The 18,022-nt window shown below is 40.5% G+C and overlaps 1 protein-coding gene across 5 annotated transcripts in view; it reads right to left on the bottom strand.

The window, feature by feature from the left end:
* Positions 1 to 18,022, bottom strand: part of TMEM117 (transmembrane protein 117) — a 216,279-nt gene that overhangs the window by 193,843 nt on the left and 4,414 nt on the right. For all 5 annotated transcript variants that reach the window (XM_005009953.6, XM_027456884.3, XM_005009955.6 and 2 more), the window contains exon 2: positions 16,777 to 17,081. In XM_005009953.6, coding sequence (XP_005010010.2) covers positions 16,777 to 17,053 — 277 coding nt within the window. In that variant the 5' untranslated portion in view covers positions 17,054 to 17,081. The remainder of the gene's footprint in view (positions 1 to 16,776; positions 17,082 to 18,022) is intronic.

Below are 18,022 nucleotides of genomic sequence, written 5' to 3'. Positions count from 1 at the left end.
TACCAAAGTTTTTCTTTTCCACGCCTCAGAAGCATTGCACTTGGAAAAGGGCCATGGCAAACAGTACAACAAGGCCGATAACATACTTCACCTTTGTTCACTGCTTTCACACGTGGAAGTCAATGCTCTTTAGACAGAAAAAAAAAATATCTCCACACCAATTCAACTGCTGGAGAAACCAAGGCAGAAGCAGGTAGTGCAACCAAGTCCATCCAACCATCTCAGAGGGAAATGGGGTGGTTCCGCTGTCCTAGGGAAATGTCCCAGTCTCCCATGTCTCCCAATGCTGTCCACAAACCACACACTGGGCTCGTGCTTCCCCCCCACCTGTGGCTGGGCCTGTGCCCCACACCTCTGCATGGGTCACGCCACCTCCCCCACAGCCACCCCTACACCTGACACAGGCAGTCAAAGCCCAGCTGTGAGGGCATGTGCCAACAGCCTGCAGAGAATTACTGTTCGGATATGCTCTCTCCCTTCTTTTTCACATGGTTCAGTGTGGACAGGGCTTTCTCCAGCTGAGGAAGGTCAGCCTTAGTCAGGGAGGACTGCAGTTCTCAGCTTTCACACTCTAAAGTAAAAGCAGCCTGATGCCACAAAACATACACAGTCAAGGTCTCAGCTACTGACCTGGCCAGCAGAGCAATGCCTTCACACAGCACTCCATGTACTATGGGAACCCAGGACCTATGGTTTCCTGCCAGTCCAGCCAATCCCACTCAGAAGACCAGCACTATTAGCCAAGACATCTCCATCAGGTTTCTGGCGGAGCCTGTCTTAAATTTTGGTGGTCACAGGGACATGGTGTGAACTAGAAACTGCAGGTGAAGCAAATGCTGGTGAAATGCATTTTCAGGAGGTGGCACCTAGATGAGCGGACAGTGAGGTGGACTGATAACTGCCTGGATGGCAGGGCTCAGAGGGCTGTGCTCAGTGGTGCAGTCTGTTTGGAGGCCTGTACCTAGCAGCGTCCTGCAGGGCTCTGTAATGGGTCCAGTGTTGTTCAACTTATTAATCACGACCTGGATGATGAAACAGAGCATGTCATCAGCAAGTTTGCTGATGACGCAAAGCAGGCAGGGGTGGCTGATACCCCAGAGGGCCGTGCTGCTGTTCAAAGGGACCTCCACAGGCTGGAGTGTTGGGCCTAGAGGAACCTCATGAGGTTCAACAAGGGCAAGTGCAGGGTCCTGCACCTAGGGAGGAACAATCCCAAGCATCACTACAGGCTGGGCGCTGACCTGCTGGACAGCAGCTCTACAGAGGGACCTGGTAGTCCTGGTGGACAGTAGGCTGACCATGAGCCAGCAGTGTGCCCTTGTGGCCAAGAAGGCCAACAGTACCCTGGGCTGCATTCAGAGCAACGTTGCCAGCAGGTCAAGGGAGGTGATCCTTCCCCTCTGCTCAGCCCTGGTGAGGCCACACCTGGAGTATTGTGTCCAGTTCTGGGCTCCCCAGTACGAGGGACATGGGGCTACTGGAGCGAGTCCAGAGGAGGGCTACAAAGATGATGAGAGGACTGGAGCATCTGTCATACGAGGACAGGCTGAGAGAGCTGGGCCTGCTTAACCTGGAAAAGAGAAAAACTGAGGGGAGACCTCATCAATGTGTATAAATATCTGAGGGGAGGGTGTCAAGAGGACAGAGCCAGTCTCTTTTCAGTTGTGCCCAGTGACAGGACAAGAGGCAACAGGCACAAACTGAAGCCCAGGAAGTTCCATCTGAATATGGGGGGACACTTCTGTACTGTGAGGGTGACAGAGCACTGGAACAGGTTGCCCAGAGAGGTTGTAGAGTCTCCTCCTCTGGAGATATCCCACCTGGATGCCATCCTGTGCAATGTGCTCTGGGTGATCCTGCTTCACAGGGAGGTTGGACTAGATGAGTGTGCAGGCAGGCTTAATTCTGCATTTTTCTACATCTGTCAATTTCCATTACACAGATTTTAAATGTAATTTTAATTAGAGACTTAACTCTTCCTGTCATCATTACATCAGCCTTAAACAATTGTGCTGATGCAGTTAAAAGAAAAACTAAAAAAAAAAAAATAGATATTGATTTCCTATCATGTTTTAGAACAATTTTCAGTGGGAAAGCAGATGAAAATCCTGCCATGGCAAAACAAAATGCTAACATTTTCACTTGTGAAGTGCAGATTTTCTGACTTTACTTGACTGTATCCCAGGTTATAAAATGATCATGAAAAAAATCTCTATTTAGATGTCCTAAATACTGCATATTTGTACTGCATAACACAAAGTTGGTTAGAGGGTATATAAGGATGAATTATGTTATTACACTCCTTATTCTTTATGGGTTTTTAGCATTTTTAAGCAGCTGCTTTTTTAACTGCCAGAGCTATAAAAGTAATTCCATTATCCTCCTCCTTTTTCTCATTCTAGAGTTTCAATACATTCCATCAACTTACTTGCAGTACCTAGTAGAAACTACAGTTATTCTCTGAGTCTTCTCTGAATTTACTGGAACTCAAATTTCACAATAAGTAACAGAAGCATTACAGTATTTATATCCCATATAATGCTGATGCTGAACTCTGAAGGGCAGGACTGTAATCTCTGTTTCTCAATACCACTTTAGTGACACTGCAATGACTTGTCAAAATAATTTGTTCATTTTTTTAAAAAACTGTTTGTTCTTTTTTCCTGACACTGCACTGAAAGTGATTCACAAGCTTATTTTTAACAAAAACAACAAAAAATAGATTTGCTTACAACCTATCTACCATGCAGTCCTTTCAAAAAGAAACATTTGTAAAGCATCTTAGTCAGAAAACAAAGCAGATTTTGTCCTTGCCCATCAAGGAGCAGCCATAGGTTTACAAAGAGTCATTGTGGTAAATTGTCCAAATTGCAGTATTGTGTCAAACCAAATTACAAACCTGACTGTGGTGTTACAATTTAATCTGCTTATATGTATATAGCTTAATATGTTTACATAATAACAAGTATGCACAATAAATATTTAGCCTGATTTGAATAAGGAACATCCCTTTCTTTCAAACACACCAAGCTGAGGTTGACAGAAGGCAACCACCCCACAACTAACTCTGAACTGGAACTCAAGAGAGGTTTGACAACGAGCTTTGCCACTAGTTTTCTACAGGACTAAGGCAAACCATGCTGTCTCTGGGACTCACTGGCAGGAATGTAAGGTCCAGAATGAATGTGCATGCTGAGCTATCAAGGAGTGGCAGATATCAAGAGAGAAAAGAGATTTACATTTTCTTGAGTCAAAAAGTTCGGTCAGACGCAGGAGATGGCACGTCCTAATAAAAAGAAATTGTGTCTTGAAGGTTGAGAAACAATGCTCATTTTAATTAAAAAGAAAACAACAACAAAAGAAGCTAGACTCTCTCCTGGCCAACAACAAGGAGAGAACAAAGTACATTATTTTTTGGCCAGACCCCCACAGCAGACTCATGAAAGATGAGCTCCCTGCTCAAAGTTCTCTCTCTCTGAGGCATAAAGTATGCAGAAGAGAAAAAAAAGAAACCGTGAGCAGAGACAGCTTTCTGATATAATCTCTATATGTTCAGATTAAGCATGTGTTTTGCTTTGTTTCTCATCTTCAATAAATATTTGCAATTATGCTGTCTGTTTTGGACACTGGGAATAAATCTCACAGTTCACAAGCAGGCACCCCAGAGGTTACACAGTGTGTTTGCATTTCAGATGCACAAGGCAAGCAGAGAATTGATGTTGTAGGACTGAGAGGTTGTATATTCCAGCGACAATCAAGAAGGCTGTCTAGCTTACCATGAAAGACTCAGGAATTCACTTAGATTTGAGCATTTTCAGATTCAGAGAAAACTATTATTTCATAAGCTATACATTTCTCAACTAGCATCTGCATACGTGTCCAGAGAGACACACGTCTGAACACCAAAAGGGACTTCACCAGTTAGTCAAGTCCTAGCCCAATATTAGTGTGTGCTGCAAGCACAAAACCAGTGAATTGGGTATGTTTTCACTGGTTAAAGCATTTGCAAGACCTATTTCAACTGTGGGATGAAGTTTCCAGATGTTGATTTATTTATTTTTTTCAGAAAAAGGTCAAGTTCTCTACTTTAATAAAACAGAATTATGTTTAGAGAAGTAAAAAGAGGAACTGTAATTATACCTTCTTTTAACTACCTGCAAATTGGACTTCCTGTATTTGACAAAGGAACCCAATGAATATCAGAGACTTAAGTGCTCCATGCAGATAGCTTCCATTAATGCACCTAACAAAACTTCTGCAATTACATCACTGTAAGCATTGCTCATTAATTCCAGTTTGCCGATCTAGATATAGCACATCATTTGTGTGTATTATGTGGGAACACTCTGTGATACTGTCCAAAAAGGAATATTAACAGCATAGAAACGGAAAGAGTAGAAATCTGCAATATCAGCGAAACCACCAGATACATTTCAACTAGCAGCATCTTTGGAAAAATTGAATTTTAAATAATTTGATACTATGTTATTTGCAAAACTAAGCAACCATGGCAAATAGTGTATTGACAAATTTATTGAGTAAACATATCTTTCCTGGAAATAAATTGAATGGAGAAACTGTTACCAATCAGTGAAATTTTGAACAAAATAACAACTTTGTAGCAAATTTCATCTGGAGCTCAATCAGAGCTAATGAACCCAAATTTTCATTACCCAAAAAAAGCTAAAGAGTGGGTAGGTTCCACAGCAGAGCACATGGAAATACAATTTTATGGCATGCGCATAGAAAGCTTGTACGTCAGCAGTTTGGGCCAGAGAGGAGTGGTTATTGAAAAATGTGATTTTTTTTCCAAATATATGCTTTCCCTATTCAGGTTTGTTTTAAAATAGATTTCCAATTTAATCATTAATATATTATACAGAAACACTCATTATTATTATTCTTCTACCATATTTAAGTTTCCTAATTTCAATAAACTGTTTACCTGACTGTCATATTCACCCAATACCACTAGAAGGTGCTCCTCTGTTGAAAGATAATTACTTCTGTCTGAATCGCTTCTCACAGCCAATTTCCTCTGACAGCTGCGGTTCTGGCCAGGTGTTTACACAGGCTGTAATTGCAACAACCGCCCCTGTTCTACAACAGCAGGACCTCGTGTGTCATAGCCAATAATGCAGCATGGGAACAGCAGATCTGCTGTCGCTCATTTGCTTCACCCGTAAGTATCCCGGCTGAGCAGGACTCAAGGGAGTTTTGCTGGAAGGTGAGGTGGGGAAACTGTGGTGGATCTGGCACCTCGCGAAGAGCCGCAGTTTCTCTGAGGTTAGGAAAAACTCATTCCTGGAGTACCTTAGAACAGAACGCATTCATTCCTGGAGAGACACGTGGCTGAAGGCAAGAGGGTCCAACATTTTTAAAAAGGGCAACCATACAAACAGAAGCATATAATCTGCACCACTTCCACATCAACAGTTTCAAGACACCATACCGTACCTGGAAATAAGTCATATTTCATAGGCAGCACTCTGTGAGCCTCAACTGAGTTAAGATTAAGTTTGCTAGGGATCTGATAACCAGAAAGGCACTCTGACTACCCCGAGTGCATACAGACTGTCTCTGCAAGCTCCTCACAAATACAATAAAGAACTGAAATAATTGCCGTTCTTCTAATAAAAAGCTTCAGCCTTCATTCTATCTGAAGAGTTAAATTTTCTGTTATGTGCTGTTGGGTAAGACTTTGGTGAGAAAAGGGAAAGAAAAGGGAAATAAGGAAGGACCAACTGGCTAAGGCAAGATTCTGGCTCTTTCGGGTGTGAAATTTGGAAAAAGTCTTCAAGTGACCATTATGGAATTCAAATATTTTGGTGTACTTTGAGAGCCTGTATTTCATCAGCTTTTTTACCTTGGACAATATCCACTAGAAAGCCTGTTTTCACTGAAAGATGGCAAAGGAAAAAAGTGTCCATAGAATTCAAGGAGTGAATCTTTAAACCATCTTTAATGTCTGCCCCAGGGAGAAGATTGCTGCTGGTGAGGACACATGTACTTGGGCTTTCATAAGCTTTGGCATCACAAGGGAAGCAAACACAGTGCTCCTCAACTGGAGCTCCTCAACAGGAGCACTTTGCAGAGGCTCTTGCAAGAGGCAAACTAAGCTTAGAAGCTACACAAATAGGGTTTGGTTCACCAGACAGGTCTGAGTGACCAAAACTGAAATAATTAGAGGAGAAAGATGCTGGTAAGCTGTTCAGGAAGAAAGCCTGTTCCCTCCACCTCTATATGTTAATATGGCAAACATTCCCAGGGAACACAACCCTATTCCCTGGGAAATGTGATACTATTACAGAAAATTACTCCACCCCTAAAGGTGTATCTGTCCTATTTTCACATGGAAATTAATTTATACAGTTCGAGATCTGAGAGTTTAAATGTAAAAGAAACAATAAAACATGTAAATGATACAGCTTTCAGATCCAGTATGCTTTATGTGCAGCATGATACTGCACAGCATCTTTGCCTTCAAATAGCTAAAAAAGAGCTCTCCATCTTGCAATGCCAGTGTCTTAATAAGAAATAGACAGAAATGGTAAATGGCACTTGTTTTCTTGAGGTTACAGAGCACCTTCTCAGTCCTGCTGCTAAATGTTTCCATTTCCTTTCAGAGGAAGATCCTTTCCCTTACAGACTAAGGAATGTAAACCTCTTTGATAGAATCAAATCCCTTCACTCATTTTGAAGTAGTATTTATTTTAGGAATATCTTTTTAGACTACGTTCAATACATCTTGTACGGTAGTGGGGAAAAACAACCACAAATTTTGTCTTGAGACATTTACAATGGTCACAAAATATTCACTGAGACTCCTTAAGAGGTCTGTTTATAAAGGGATTAAATATAACATGAATTATTCAGCCAAAATAAATAGTGCCGTTCATACTGCCAGAAACACCCATTTCACAGTGATGTGCTGTGGAATACACACATTCTTCTTGGAAGAAACAGTCTTTGAAGGACTTCACCTTTCCATTATAAATCACAGCCAGTAAATAACTAGAAGACACTTAACTTGCTTCCCTCAATGAGCCAAATCATGCAAGATGGCTTTATGGCATATCTCTGGAAGGACAAGGTTTGTAACTGTAAAAATGAAAAACAGAGATTAAATATAACTTAGGGTAGGTAGCATGAGAAGTTCTGGACTGAGTTTTGTTCTGCTAAAGGAATTCAAGGCATCAATCTGACTTCCAGTGCACTACCTACAATACAGAGTGAATGAAGAACCTGTGCTCCACAGCAAATGGAACAACTTTTCCAGGGGGAAAGTCTCCTCTGGAGAAGCTGAGCTATGAGGGGAAACTTGTACTGCATTACTGGAAGCAGGAGAACTAAGAATGTTTGAAATATCCCCACAGAACACAATATCAGATGAGACTTTAACACGGACACAGAAAGGATCTCAGAGCTCCAGTGTTCATGGGTGCTGAGGGTAAGACTCTTTCAGGTAAGTTGTGGGCCCACCCTGTGCAGACAGCACTGTTGCAGTGTGATCCCATTGACTCTGAAAAGACTACTCATGCCTGCTTTTGTTTTGGTATGTGTCAGTAGCACAGCAATCAGTCTCTAGAAGTTTTTGCTTTCTCCATCTGCAGCCTTAGAAAACAAAATCTGTAGATATCCCCAGGAGAGAAATACTTCTGTTTCACTCTTTGAATTTAGATAGGTCATTACAGAAGTGACCCCTAATCTAAATAAATCTGCTTCACCTTTTGCTGCCACAGAGAGGAGGTGCTTGGGGTGTAAGCACAGCCCAAACCACTTTGAAGTGATCTACCCTGGTACGTATCAGAAAGAACATCCATCGAAGTGGAAGGCATGGAGAAAATTATTGAAAAACCTTTACATTTTCAATTTTTATATGAAAGTGATACAAAATTGAATGCTGTGCTAAGCACTGAATTCCCTGGGGCAGGAACTCCACAGAAATTCCACGTAAAATATTCCTTTCTGGTTTCTTCTTCACTTTCTACACCTCACGAAACTCCAACACATGACACCGCCAAGTACCAATTGAGATCCGTGTTTTCTGTCACTTGAATCTACGACGATTGATTAGCAAGACAGTTAGGATGTTTGTGTTTTACTGCTAATTAAAGCCAGGATTAATCAAATTTTAGGCCTTGCTTTCCTTCCCCTGCATAAACTATAATTTAATATTGCTGCTGTGACTCTCTAGGAACATTTTCCTTGATCCCACCTGATCCCCTGATGCCCCCTCTGCCATAACATATCGCTTTCACTACTTGTTTAGCATACCTGACTTTGACTGAATCTTCCGCAGGTTTAGTTTCTTCTTTGCTTTCGTATTAAAGAAAAGTGTGTCAGAAACAGAAAACATTATTTAGCATGGGCATAAGCTAGCCTCAAGCAGCTGTCCTCTTTGAAAGATCACATCCCAGGGTTGCAGATTAAAGATGAATTCAAGGTAACTTAAGACAAGACGACCTCGGCAGAAGAATCTGTCTCTTTCCAACTGGCAGTTTGTTTTTAAAAACTTCAGTTTTTCTGGCCTTCAGGCAAATGGCCAAAACCAACAAGTTTCACAATATTCTACCGCAAGTAGGAGGAAGAAGAACTTGATAAATCTGGGGGTTTATGTGAAAATTTGTGAAGGACTTGCTTCTTAGCAACAGGTAGGCAGGAATAAAGACTACTGCTGACTATAGCTTTATTATTTGTCTTCAGAATTACTGTCAAAGGCACCTAAAAATAGACACATTTTGTTTGAATCCTGAACAAACTCTTGGAGGCTGGGAAACTATTCTGGGAGTTACCAGGACCATCTTTCCTCGGCATCCATGGTGGGCCACTGTCAGACAGTGTGACTGGTTTAACCCTTAAATTTGTAATGTTCTGAAGTCTTATAAATCATAACAAGAAATAACTGATAATCACATCCAAATCATCTGCTTTTGCATATTCAAATTGGCCATAGAATAAGTTATGGCAAAGATACATATATATTTTTAATCATTCCAGGTAAATAATTAACAGACACATGAGACAAAGGAAAAGGCAGAATTTACTATAGTAGAAGTAGAACAGGGAAGCAAGGAAATGTGCAAAAGCTGAAAAGATGTTTGTGGTTTGTAATTTTCAATTTATGTCTTAATAAATGACTTTTCTGCCTTTTGTTTGGATATATAATCTCAGAAATCTTCAGTTTCCACTTTGCTGAGCTTAAGAGAAGACACCACTTTCTACCTTTTAAACATTTTGGGATATTTATTTGGATATTTTGGGCCCAGAAAAGCTGTGGATGCCCCATCCCTGGAGGTGCTCAAGGCCAGGCTGGATGGGGCCTTGGGCAACCTGGTCTGATGGGAGGTGTTCCTGCCCATGGCAGGGGGTTGGAACTGGGTTGTCTTTAAGGTCCCTTCCATCTTAAACCACTCTCTGAGTCTATAATTTATATGAAGCAGAAAAACTTCCACTGTTCTTCTATTTGACTTCTATTCTGTGACTGTTGTCATCATTAAAGTATCTAACTATGCATAACTTTGCTGTTATGTATGGTAATAACTATCGTAACTATTATTAAACCACCTTCATTTTCACATGAAAATTTCAAAAGGGTCCTGCTCTCAAATACTTACACAGTGATCTGCTCCTATGTTGTGCTGCAGAGATTGGGCTGCCCCATAACCACGTAAAGTCAGCTCTAATGAGGCCTTCATAATGGCACCAAGGAACCGCAACCTGCTGATGCCTGGGCAGTAATAAATGAAGGCTATTTGTGGATTAAATGTCAAAGCATTCCTAAAAGGTATGTGTGTGGGTTACTTCCCTACCTGTCTCACATAACACAAATGCCAATCCCTCCTCCTCAGAAGAAAAATGTATGAAGATGTATTAAAAAAAATGCATAAATCACATTTACAATTTGCTTAATAGTTCTCAAATCCTGAGGATGTATTCGAGTGTTGTTTTTTTTAAAGCCTGGAATATTGTTTTTACTGCTATTATTATTTTGGAAATTTTCAAAAAAATATAAAACATATAATTTTATATGTCAGTCATGCTAGCTGATTTGGAGTCCCAGCAGGATCACAGAAAGAGAAATGCTGTCTGGTACGTGAAGGACCTTCATGCCACTCTGACAGCCTAAGGGGACCTTCAAAAAGGCACAGCATGACCACTGAGATCATGTTCTCCTCGGGGCTCCCCATCGGGCACACAGCAAGGTGATGTTCCACACTAACCCGCCCTCCATCTCTTTGCTGTATGGAATAAGGAGAGAAGAACTATGCCCCTGCACTAGGCTGCACCTGCACTATGCCCATCATGCTGCTACTGCCAGGAATAAGCTCACTTCTATTTCTAGAAATCAGGGAATTGAGACATTATTCCTGCAAGTGGCAGGCATCATTCCAAACTCACTCCCTGTCTTGAATGGAAAGAAAAATCTGAAAGTCACATCAAAGAGATGAAAACACAGAGTTGACACATCAATATTAAGTAGCAATGAGAATATTTTTAGTTTTCAGGCACTGGATGCTAAATATTCTCTAGAGCCCTCCCATTACGGATAATCTGACATGTAGCTCTTCCCGCAGTCTCAGGCTGCTGCCTGGGGAAAGGAACATGTGCCTGCAGGAGAATCAAAGCCTTCACTGCAAAAATAATCTTTTTAGTAGCTACTGTTGCTATATCTCCAATTTAACTCCATAGTTTGCAACCCATAGATAACATGGTGTCAGGCAGATTCCATAACTAATGCTAAGAGCAGACAGCGGCATCCTCATTGAACCCTAGGAGAGGAAGCAGTAAGATGTTACAGCTCTTCTAAAAATACAAGAGTAAAAGAAGAAATTAGGAGGTCACTTGCATGCCTTTTATTTATATTTCAAAGGTCACTTGTGGTCTCCCTGGTGAATGATGTAAAATTTATTTTAAACTGACATCTTAATTACTGGCAGCGTTGCAGAGCTGGAATCTGATGAGCCCGCACTCATTCAGGGGCTGGCTCTGAGTTTCTTGCTTTTTATGCTGGGCTTTTTTGCTGTTGTTGTTAAGGATTCTGGCTCTCAAAAATGCTTGCTCACAGCCATTTGTGTGTTATTATTAGCTAACTGTTAGATTGGCCCTTTGGCATACATTTTGTAGGACCAAAATAATCTGATTGTATTGTCTCAACACTTACTGGATACAAAAGAGGTGAATTGACTTCGAAGCAATCAAGTAGACTTTGAATGTCTTCAACAGCATAAACTTCATCATTGTTATTAAAATTCATATTGAACAGGCTCCTGAAGACAGTATTTTTTTTTAAACCAGGTATTACATCAGTAGCATTCTATTAGGCTGAAGTCATCAATGGAAAAGAAAGAGCAGGAACAAAGCTGCTGGGTATTAAGTGACAGCTCTTATTGTAATGCAAGATACAGAGCTGACAAAAGAAAAGAATATGCTCTATCCATCAGGTTACCATTTGAGGCAAGTATTGCCATACACCCATTGTTTGCTCCTACAGACAGTGGCACAACTGTTCATATAACTGCTACCCAACCAGAACGGGAAACAACTGAGCTGAAAAACAACCATGCCAAAATCCCAGCACATCTCTTCTTTTTTCCTGGGGTCCATTAGGCAGGGGCAAGCCCTGCTAAGCGATATGCCACAGCAACACTAGCAGCAACACCACAGCACAGATTTTACCCCAACATGACCCCTGGTATTTCAGGATACTTAATAATCATATATGTGGTATTGTGCAAATTTATCTGATGTCTGCTAGCTGCTGAACAGATTCACGTTTCTCATGTGCAGGGTATTATCATCCTGACTAAATCCCATTCCACCTAATTTCCTCTTGCCATCTGCATACACTCACTGCTTCACTTGTTACATACTTCTACCTCTCAGCATATAAGCAGACGTGAAGAGTCTGTTCATAATAGGTTTGCAGTATCTTTTAGAGCCTTTCAGATAAAACGTTTGACAAAAAGAGTAATGTTTTCAGACAACAGGTCCTCGGTGGGTGTTTTGTTTGAAACTGCCTGTCATGAAATTGCTCCCAGCATGGCACTACTGTCCATTAAAAAATTTGCAGCGTTAGTGTGTGCCTGCAGTCCAATGCAATTCTCGTAATGACTGCTTTATTTATTCACTCCTCTGTCTACAAATCTCAGATTATTATTTAATTCTAGACAAACTGCATAGTGTGAACATTTGTAATGGAGCAACCCACTGAATTCAACATTTATTCAACTGCTCTGATTTGCTCTCAGTAGTACGATGGTCCACCTGTTTTAAGAAATACAGCTTTCGTTTTGTTTATCTTGTTTTGCAGAATTTGTTACAGCACATTAAGTATTTACTTTCCATCCACAGCATCTAGAAATGAACTTACAAACATAAATTTGGACATACTCTTTAGCAACTGAATAAAATCCAGCCTCTGTAATAGCAGGCTTTTAATCAGTTTTGATCTTTATTATCACTTAGAATGAGAAATGAGCAGGTAGATACTTGTACATCATGTAGTAAGTATGCTTTGAAAAACTGATGCATTTAATATGCAGCATAAGCTAAGGTTTATTACACATCAAACCAAAGATGTTGTACTGAAAAAAAATAAGACTTTTTTCCAAGTATACTGCCCATTTAACTCTAATGTTAAAAATCTATATGAATCAAAAATAATTTTAAATTTATGTGACAGAATACATTTATATACTTTGATGCAAAGTGCACAGCCTGAACTCAGGGCCAAAAAATCCCCACTGAACGCATAATTTGGGCCTGAGGCTTGAGTACAGAGCTGCAATTGTACATTTGCTGAGAAGGTGCCGATTAAAACATACACTTTCTACACACTAAAGATTGTGTTATTTTCCAGACAGTGCCCCAGAGCAATACAAAAAAAAATTTGCAAGAGCTTATTCATGAATTTCTTTCAAGTCAGTATGTAAGATTTGAATGCATTTTCTGAATGCATGCTGTCATCTAATGGGGTCAGTTTATAAGCTCTTTCTGTTTTTAATAAAGCAGAAAATAAACCAAGAAATCTCAAAGTGAGAGCAAAGAAGATACCACGTTTCCCCTCCTCAAGTAACTCTCTCATACAGAATAAAAATTCACTGGGGTATACATCTTTATTTCCCCAAACTTCCAATCTTCATCTATGGCCTTTCATTTTCCAGTGCAAAATACAAAGCACGGCAGAACACAAAAGCTAACCAAATGCAAGATACGCTTGGTGATGAATCAAAAGAACGTAGTGGATAACAGCCAAAAGGCACTTCTAAAATTCCATTTGTTCTGACCATATGCCATAAAAATATAAGGAATCTACTAGATAAAGACTGTTTTCCTCGGAAATCTTTATCACCAGAGATGTGTATCAAATGAAGTAAGTTATTTCTTGACTGAATAGCAAGAATTGTAGGGCTTTTTTTCTCATCTTGTTGTAAGTCACGAGCAGTGTCTTGAGGAAGGTGCCTGAAGAGGTTACTGATCAGAGGCTGCAATGAGCATTATCAACTGGAAACATTTCACCATGCCCTCTAGTCAAGATCTGTACTTTTCAACAATATCGTTTACCTACTCTCTTATCTCTCTGTAGTCTCAGAGAGATGAAGCCTAAATTATGTTCTAGCACCCTTCTCCTTCTATTTTTAGGAACATAACTTGCCTGAACTTATTTCTATTACGTTTATAGTTCACAACAGTCATGGATATCAGATGGTGTCCATCACAGATGGTAAACTACATTACGATGCAGGTCTAGAGGCACTATTTTTCCAGTTCATATGCACACTCAGCAGCAAGAAATACAGAAGACAAGGGACAAAAGAGCAGGAAGGGCATAGGGAAAGAAAATCCTTTTCACTCCTCTTCATCTAAAGTGAGATGTGCAGACTAATCCTTCTCAATTTCAATTTGCAGCATACGCTGTGAGCCAAGATCTGACACAGGGAGATTGACTGGTGCTATTTGGTTTCCTGACAGCAGGAAATTATGCACAGGCCACAAGGAATGACCAGTCACATTTCCTCTACAAACAGAATATAACAGAGAAATATAAGCAAATACAGAAGGACCAGAAGGACTGAAAAACTGAAATGCTTCCAAACAATTCTACATGAAAAAAAAAAAAAGGATTAGATTGGGAAAAAAAGAAAAGAAAATGAAAAAAAAAAAAAAAGAGAAAAAAAAAAAGGAAAAAAAAACAACTTTTTAAAATGAGGTACTTTGAAATAACTATCTATATCTCTTTTGAAATAGGGAAATTAATAACAGGCTGAATTCATGAAGTGCTTGATGCTAGAAGATCCAGAGGGCATGCTCAATGAGGAGCTCAATAAAATACATATTTCTTAGCAGTAAAGCTTTTGAAGTATTGAGAAATAACCAGCAGGAAAGATTTCAGTAAGGGCTGTACAAATCTTCTGGAGACCCAGAGGTACACTCAGGCTGCAAGCCTCCTCTGAAGCCCTCATCATCATGGCATCACTGCTATTGCCCTCCACCCTGGCTAGTTTACAGCTTGTGTGGCTACACCAGCCAGCAGGACAGCAGATCGCCAGTCACCCGGACTGCCACCCACTCTCAGCACATTGCCACCAACATGCTGCGTGGGCACAGTCCCACAGCCCTCGAGCCAATAACACGAGGTAGGGCTGCCACAGCCCCCGGCGAGCTTGGCTGCACCGGCCTTGGCCACCACATCAGCGCTGGCACCTAAGGGATCGCATCGGTCCAAGGAGCACGACAGCAGAAGCAACTGGTTTTCCATGGGATCGGCTGCCTGAGCTCAGGCACATCTCATCCGAGAGGAATCAAAACCGCACGGATGGGTGGGACTGTGATAGATTCATGTTGGCTTGAACTGCCAGGAAACTGAGCTTGCAGCAACTAGCCTCGGATCAGATTGTTATCTACATTCTGCTCCCTCAGACCAGAACTGGAAATATCCCTAAGCCAGGACTGGAGCAGAGATAGGACATGTCTTGCCTGTTTGTTTTCTCCCAAGATTTATCCCTTAGTTTTGCTGCCACAAATATCTGTATGATCAGATATGATCCTCACTGAAATAACAGGTGGATACTGCAAACGCGCTTAAGTTCCCTAACTGAGCAGCTGCACAAGAGCACGAACAAGCAGCAGACATTGAAGGTAGGGCAGACCTTCTTTTGGCAGCAATGCTGATTCAAGCCACTTTAAAATTCACATTCAGCTATGTCCTCTCTATGATACACACTTACAAATCCAGGAGGAATTATCATAATAACCTACCTAGCCAGAACAGAACATAATCCCAAAAAGAAAATTCGCTTGTCCTGAGGACTTGATGATGCTTCACCCTATCACTTGTTCCACTGATTAACTAGCTTTTTCAGGGAGAAAAAAGAAAAAAAAAAAAGTGCACCTTTGGCAATTTGCCACTTCCAAGCATTGGACCTTGCAGTGTATTTGCTGGACTGAAGGTTCTGTCCTTCAAGTCAAATTTGAGCGAGTCACCCTCTAACCTTTCCTTTATCCCTTAAATCCTCTCATTATAGGGCTTATTTCCCACTTTTGTCATTGGTTTAATTACTTTTTCCTAACTTTCTCCAAATTAACAAAGTCTTTGCTCAGTTGTGAAAGTCAGAACTGAAAACATAATTGCAACAGAGCTCATTCCAGAACCCAAGAACTAAGGTAAAACATCCTCTCTACGGGGACATTTTCCATTTACCACTACCTTATGTTAAAATGTCCACTCAACAGGCATCAAAATGCTCAGCTATTTTTCTGAATTAGTGTTTTAAGAGAAGTCTGTTAGAGTGGCTTTTCTTATTTGTTCCTTCACATAACAGCTTTCCTTTCAATTTATTGAAATAATACTGGCTCTCTTTTTATCTTAAATGAGGCAGCTTAAGGAAAAGGCCAATCACTCTTGTGCTTTGAGGTGTTCCAGCAACAATCCATCCACCCTGCAGTCCTACCAGCACAAAAGGGTAGCACTGGTCCATCGGGTCCAGATTCCATACCTAGAATCACAGGTTTCAAAACCTTGCAGGTGGCAAGGAAGAAGTAATCTTTTTTATGACTTTTACTTCTCTCTAAAACCTGATGCAGCCTTGAGCCCTCTGATGTAACATCTTCTACATGACTCAGTTAAGACAATGATAGATATCTCTCGTCATATCTCTATAAGTCTACACCTAAGTTCCCAGTCTCAGATTTCAGTCCAGAGTCATTCCATTCCTTTGACTCAGCACTTGCTGTCACATTTTTTCCATTTCCTACCTTTCCCTTTCATTGACTTGTTCTTGAACTGCGACAGGCATATCTTGCTTCTACAGAGCTCCCGTTTTCGTGTGGGACTTGTTTATTGCATGTCTACTAATACAAGCAACAGTCCTGCCTCCCACTTATTTGACTTTTGACAAGATATTTAGTGTCACTGCCTAATGGAACAACTTTTTCTGCAGATTGCTGAGAAAATTACATGAGATTTAAAATTTGCTTTGAAAACAAAGTACTTTTTTAATATTGGAAATCACTGACCTCTCAGTTCTTTCAAACACGTCAACTCTTACTGCTTTTAGCCTTTTTTGACTGAATTTGTTGTGAATTATGCTCACACAAGCAGACATGGCACTAATTTCCACAATGATGTAAGCTTTGATGTGTTGAGTTCTATACAGTTCTAAAAATTTGAGGTGATTAATAGCAAAGCTCACAAAATAGTATATAAGTAGGAAGTTTAAAGGCAAAGTCATAAAGCCGTTATCAGAAAGTCCACAGGTGCATCTTGTAACTTACCAAACAGACGCTGATGGAAGAGGAATTTCCCAGCAATCAGTCCTGTGAGAATGGCAAGCAACCACAGAAGCACCTTCAGACATATCCAGCCTCCTCCTTCGGGGTACTTATTTGTTACAAAGGAGAAGCAGTTACCGACAACAATAACATTGGCTTCTGTCTGGCTGTGAGACACCGGATCCTCAGCGAATATTAAGAAGTTAAAGAAGATCACTAAGTAAGCCACAACTAAGCGAGACCACGGGTGCTGAAAGTAGTAGCGGAAGTCTTTATCCATCCTCAGATAGTTCAGAGCTGTTCTTTGCCTGTATGTAGAGATACAAATGTGCATTGTTACATTTACACAGAATTCTGGAAGCTTAGGAGATACCTGCACATTAAAACAAACAAATCGCCGTAACCTTGTGATCAGTCATTTCTAGTACTTGGGATTGAATTACAATGAAAGTTTCCGTCAGAAGGTACTGTTAGATTCAGGTGAAGAAAATCTGAAATTTCTACCTATTCCAATGTAATAAATAAATAAATAAATAAATAAAATGAAAAAAGACAAACAAGCACATGTATATTAAGGCACAATATTTTTAGTCTCAGCATTTCTATATCACCTCTTTAAAGGCACAGCTCTGCTGTAGCGAATGAAAATGCAGCATGAAAGAAAACAACAGGCTACAGGAAACTCTGAGTACCCTTCCACCCACTCTTCAAGAAATACAACATAGATTTCAAAACCTTGATGCTATACCTAGATTGTGTCTTTCTCTTTATAGGAGGGAGATGGAACAAGCCCATGAATGCAATGAAGTCTTCTGCTGCCTCATCTCCAGGACACTTAGAAGCATGTCCCTCAACCACATTGGAAACTTGTGTTTATATGAAGGAATAACATGATGGAAAAGTTCCTAGAATTAATCCTTACAGATCAGGCAGGTCTGCAGAGATCTCTTCATTGACTTCAGGGAGTGCTCTGATAATTAAGCGTATTTTCAAAACCAGAAAGTAAGGGCGCCTTGAGCACAGTTTTGTACAAATATGAAAACCATATAATGAAACTTGTCTACTTATGTGGAACAGCTATAGAAAAATGCAACGGAGTATGGTTAATGTTTCCGTTGCTTGTCATTTGGTTTTTCTTTTATTCACAACAAATCAGTTGTTTCATCCTGCTGAACCATGCTGTTTTCATAAAGATATAAGGCCTTTGTGTTGTGGAACACCACAATTATTCAAGGGACTCGGAGTGTAG

The sequence above is a fragment of the Anas platyrhynchos genome, chromosome 1 (assembly GCF_047663525.1).
Source record: "Anas platyrhynchos isolate ZD024472 breed Pekin duck chromosome 1, IASCAAS_PekinDuck_T2T, whole genome shotgun sequence".
NCBI classification, from domain to species: Eukaryota; Metazoa; Chordata; class Aves; order Anseriformes; family Anatidae; genus Anas; species Anas platyrhynchos.
The sequence above is the reverse complement of the archived record's forward strand: the minus strand, read 5'-3'. Positions and strand labels throughout refer to the sequence as shown.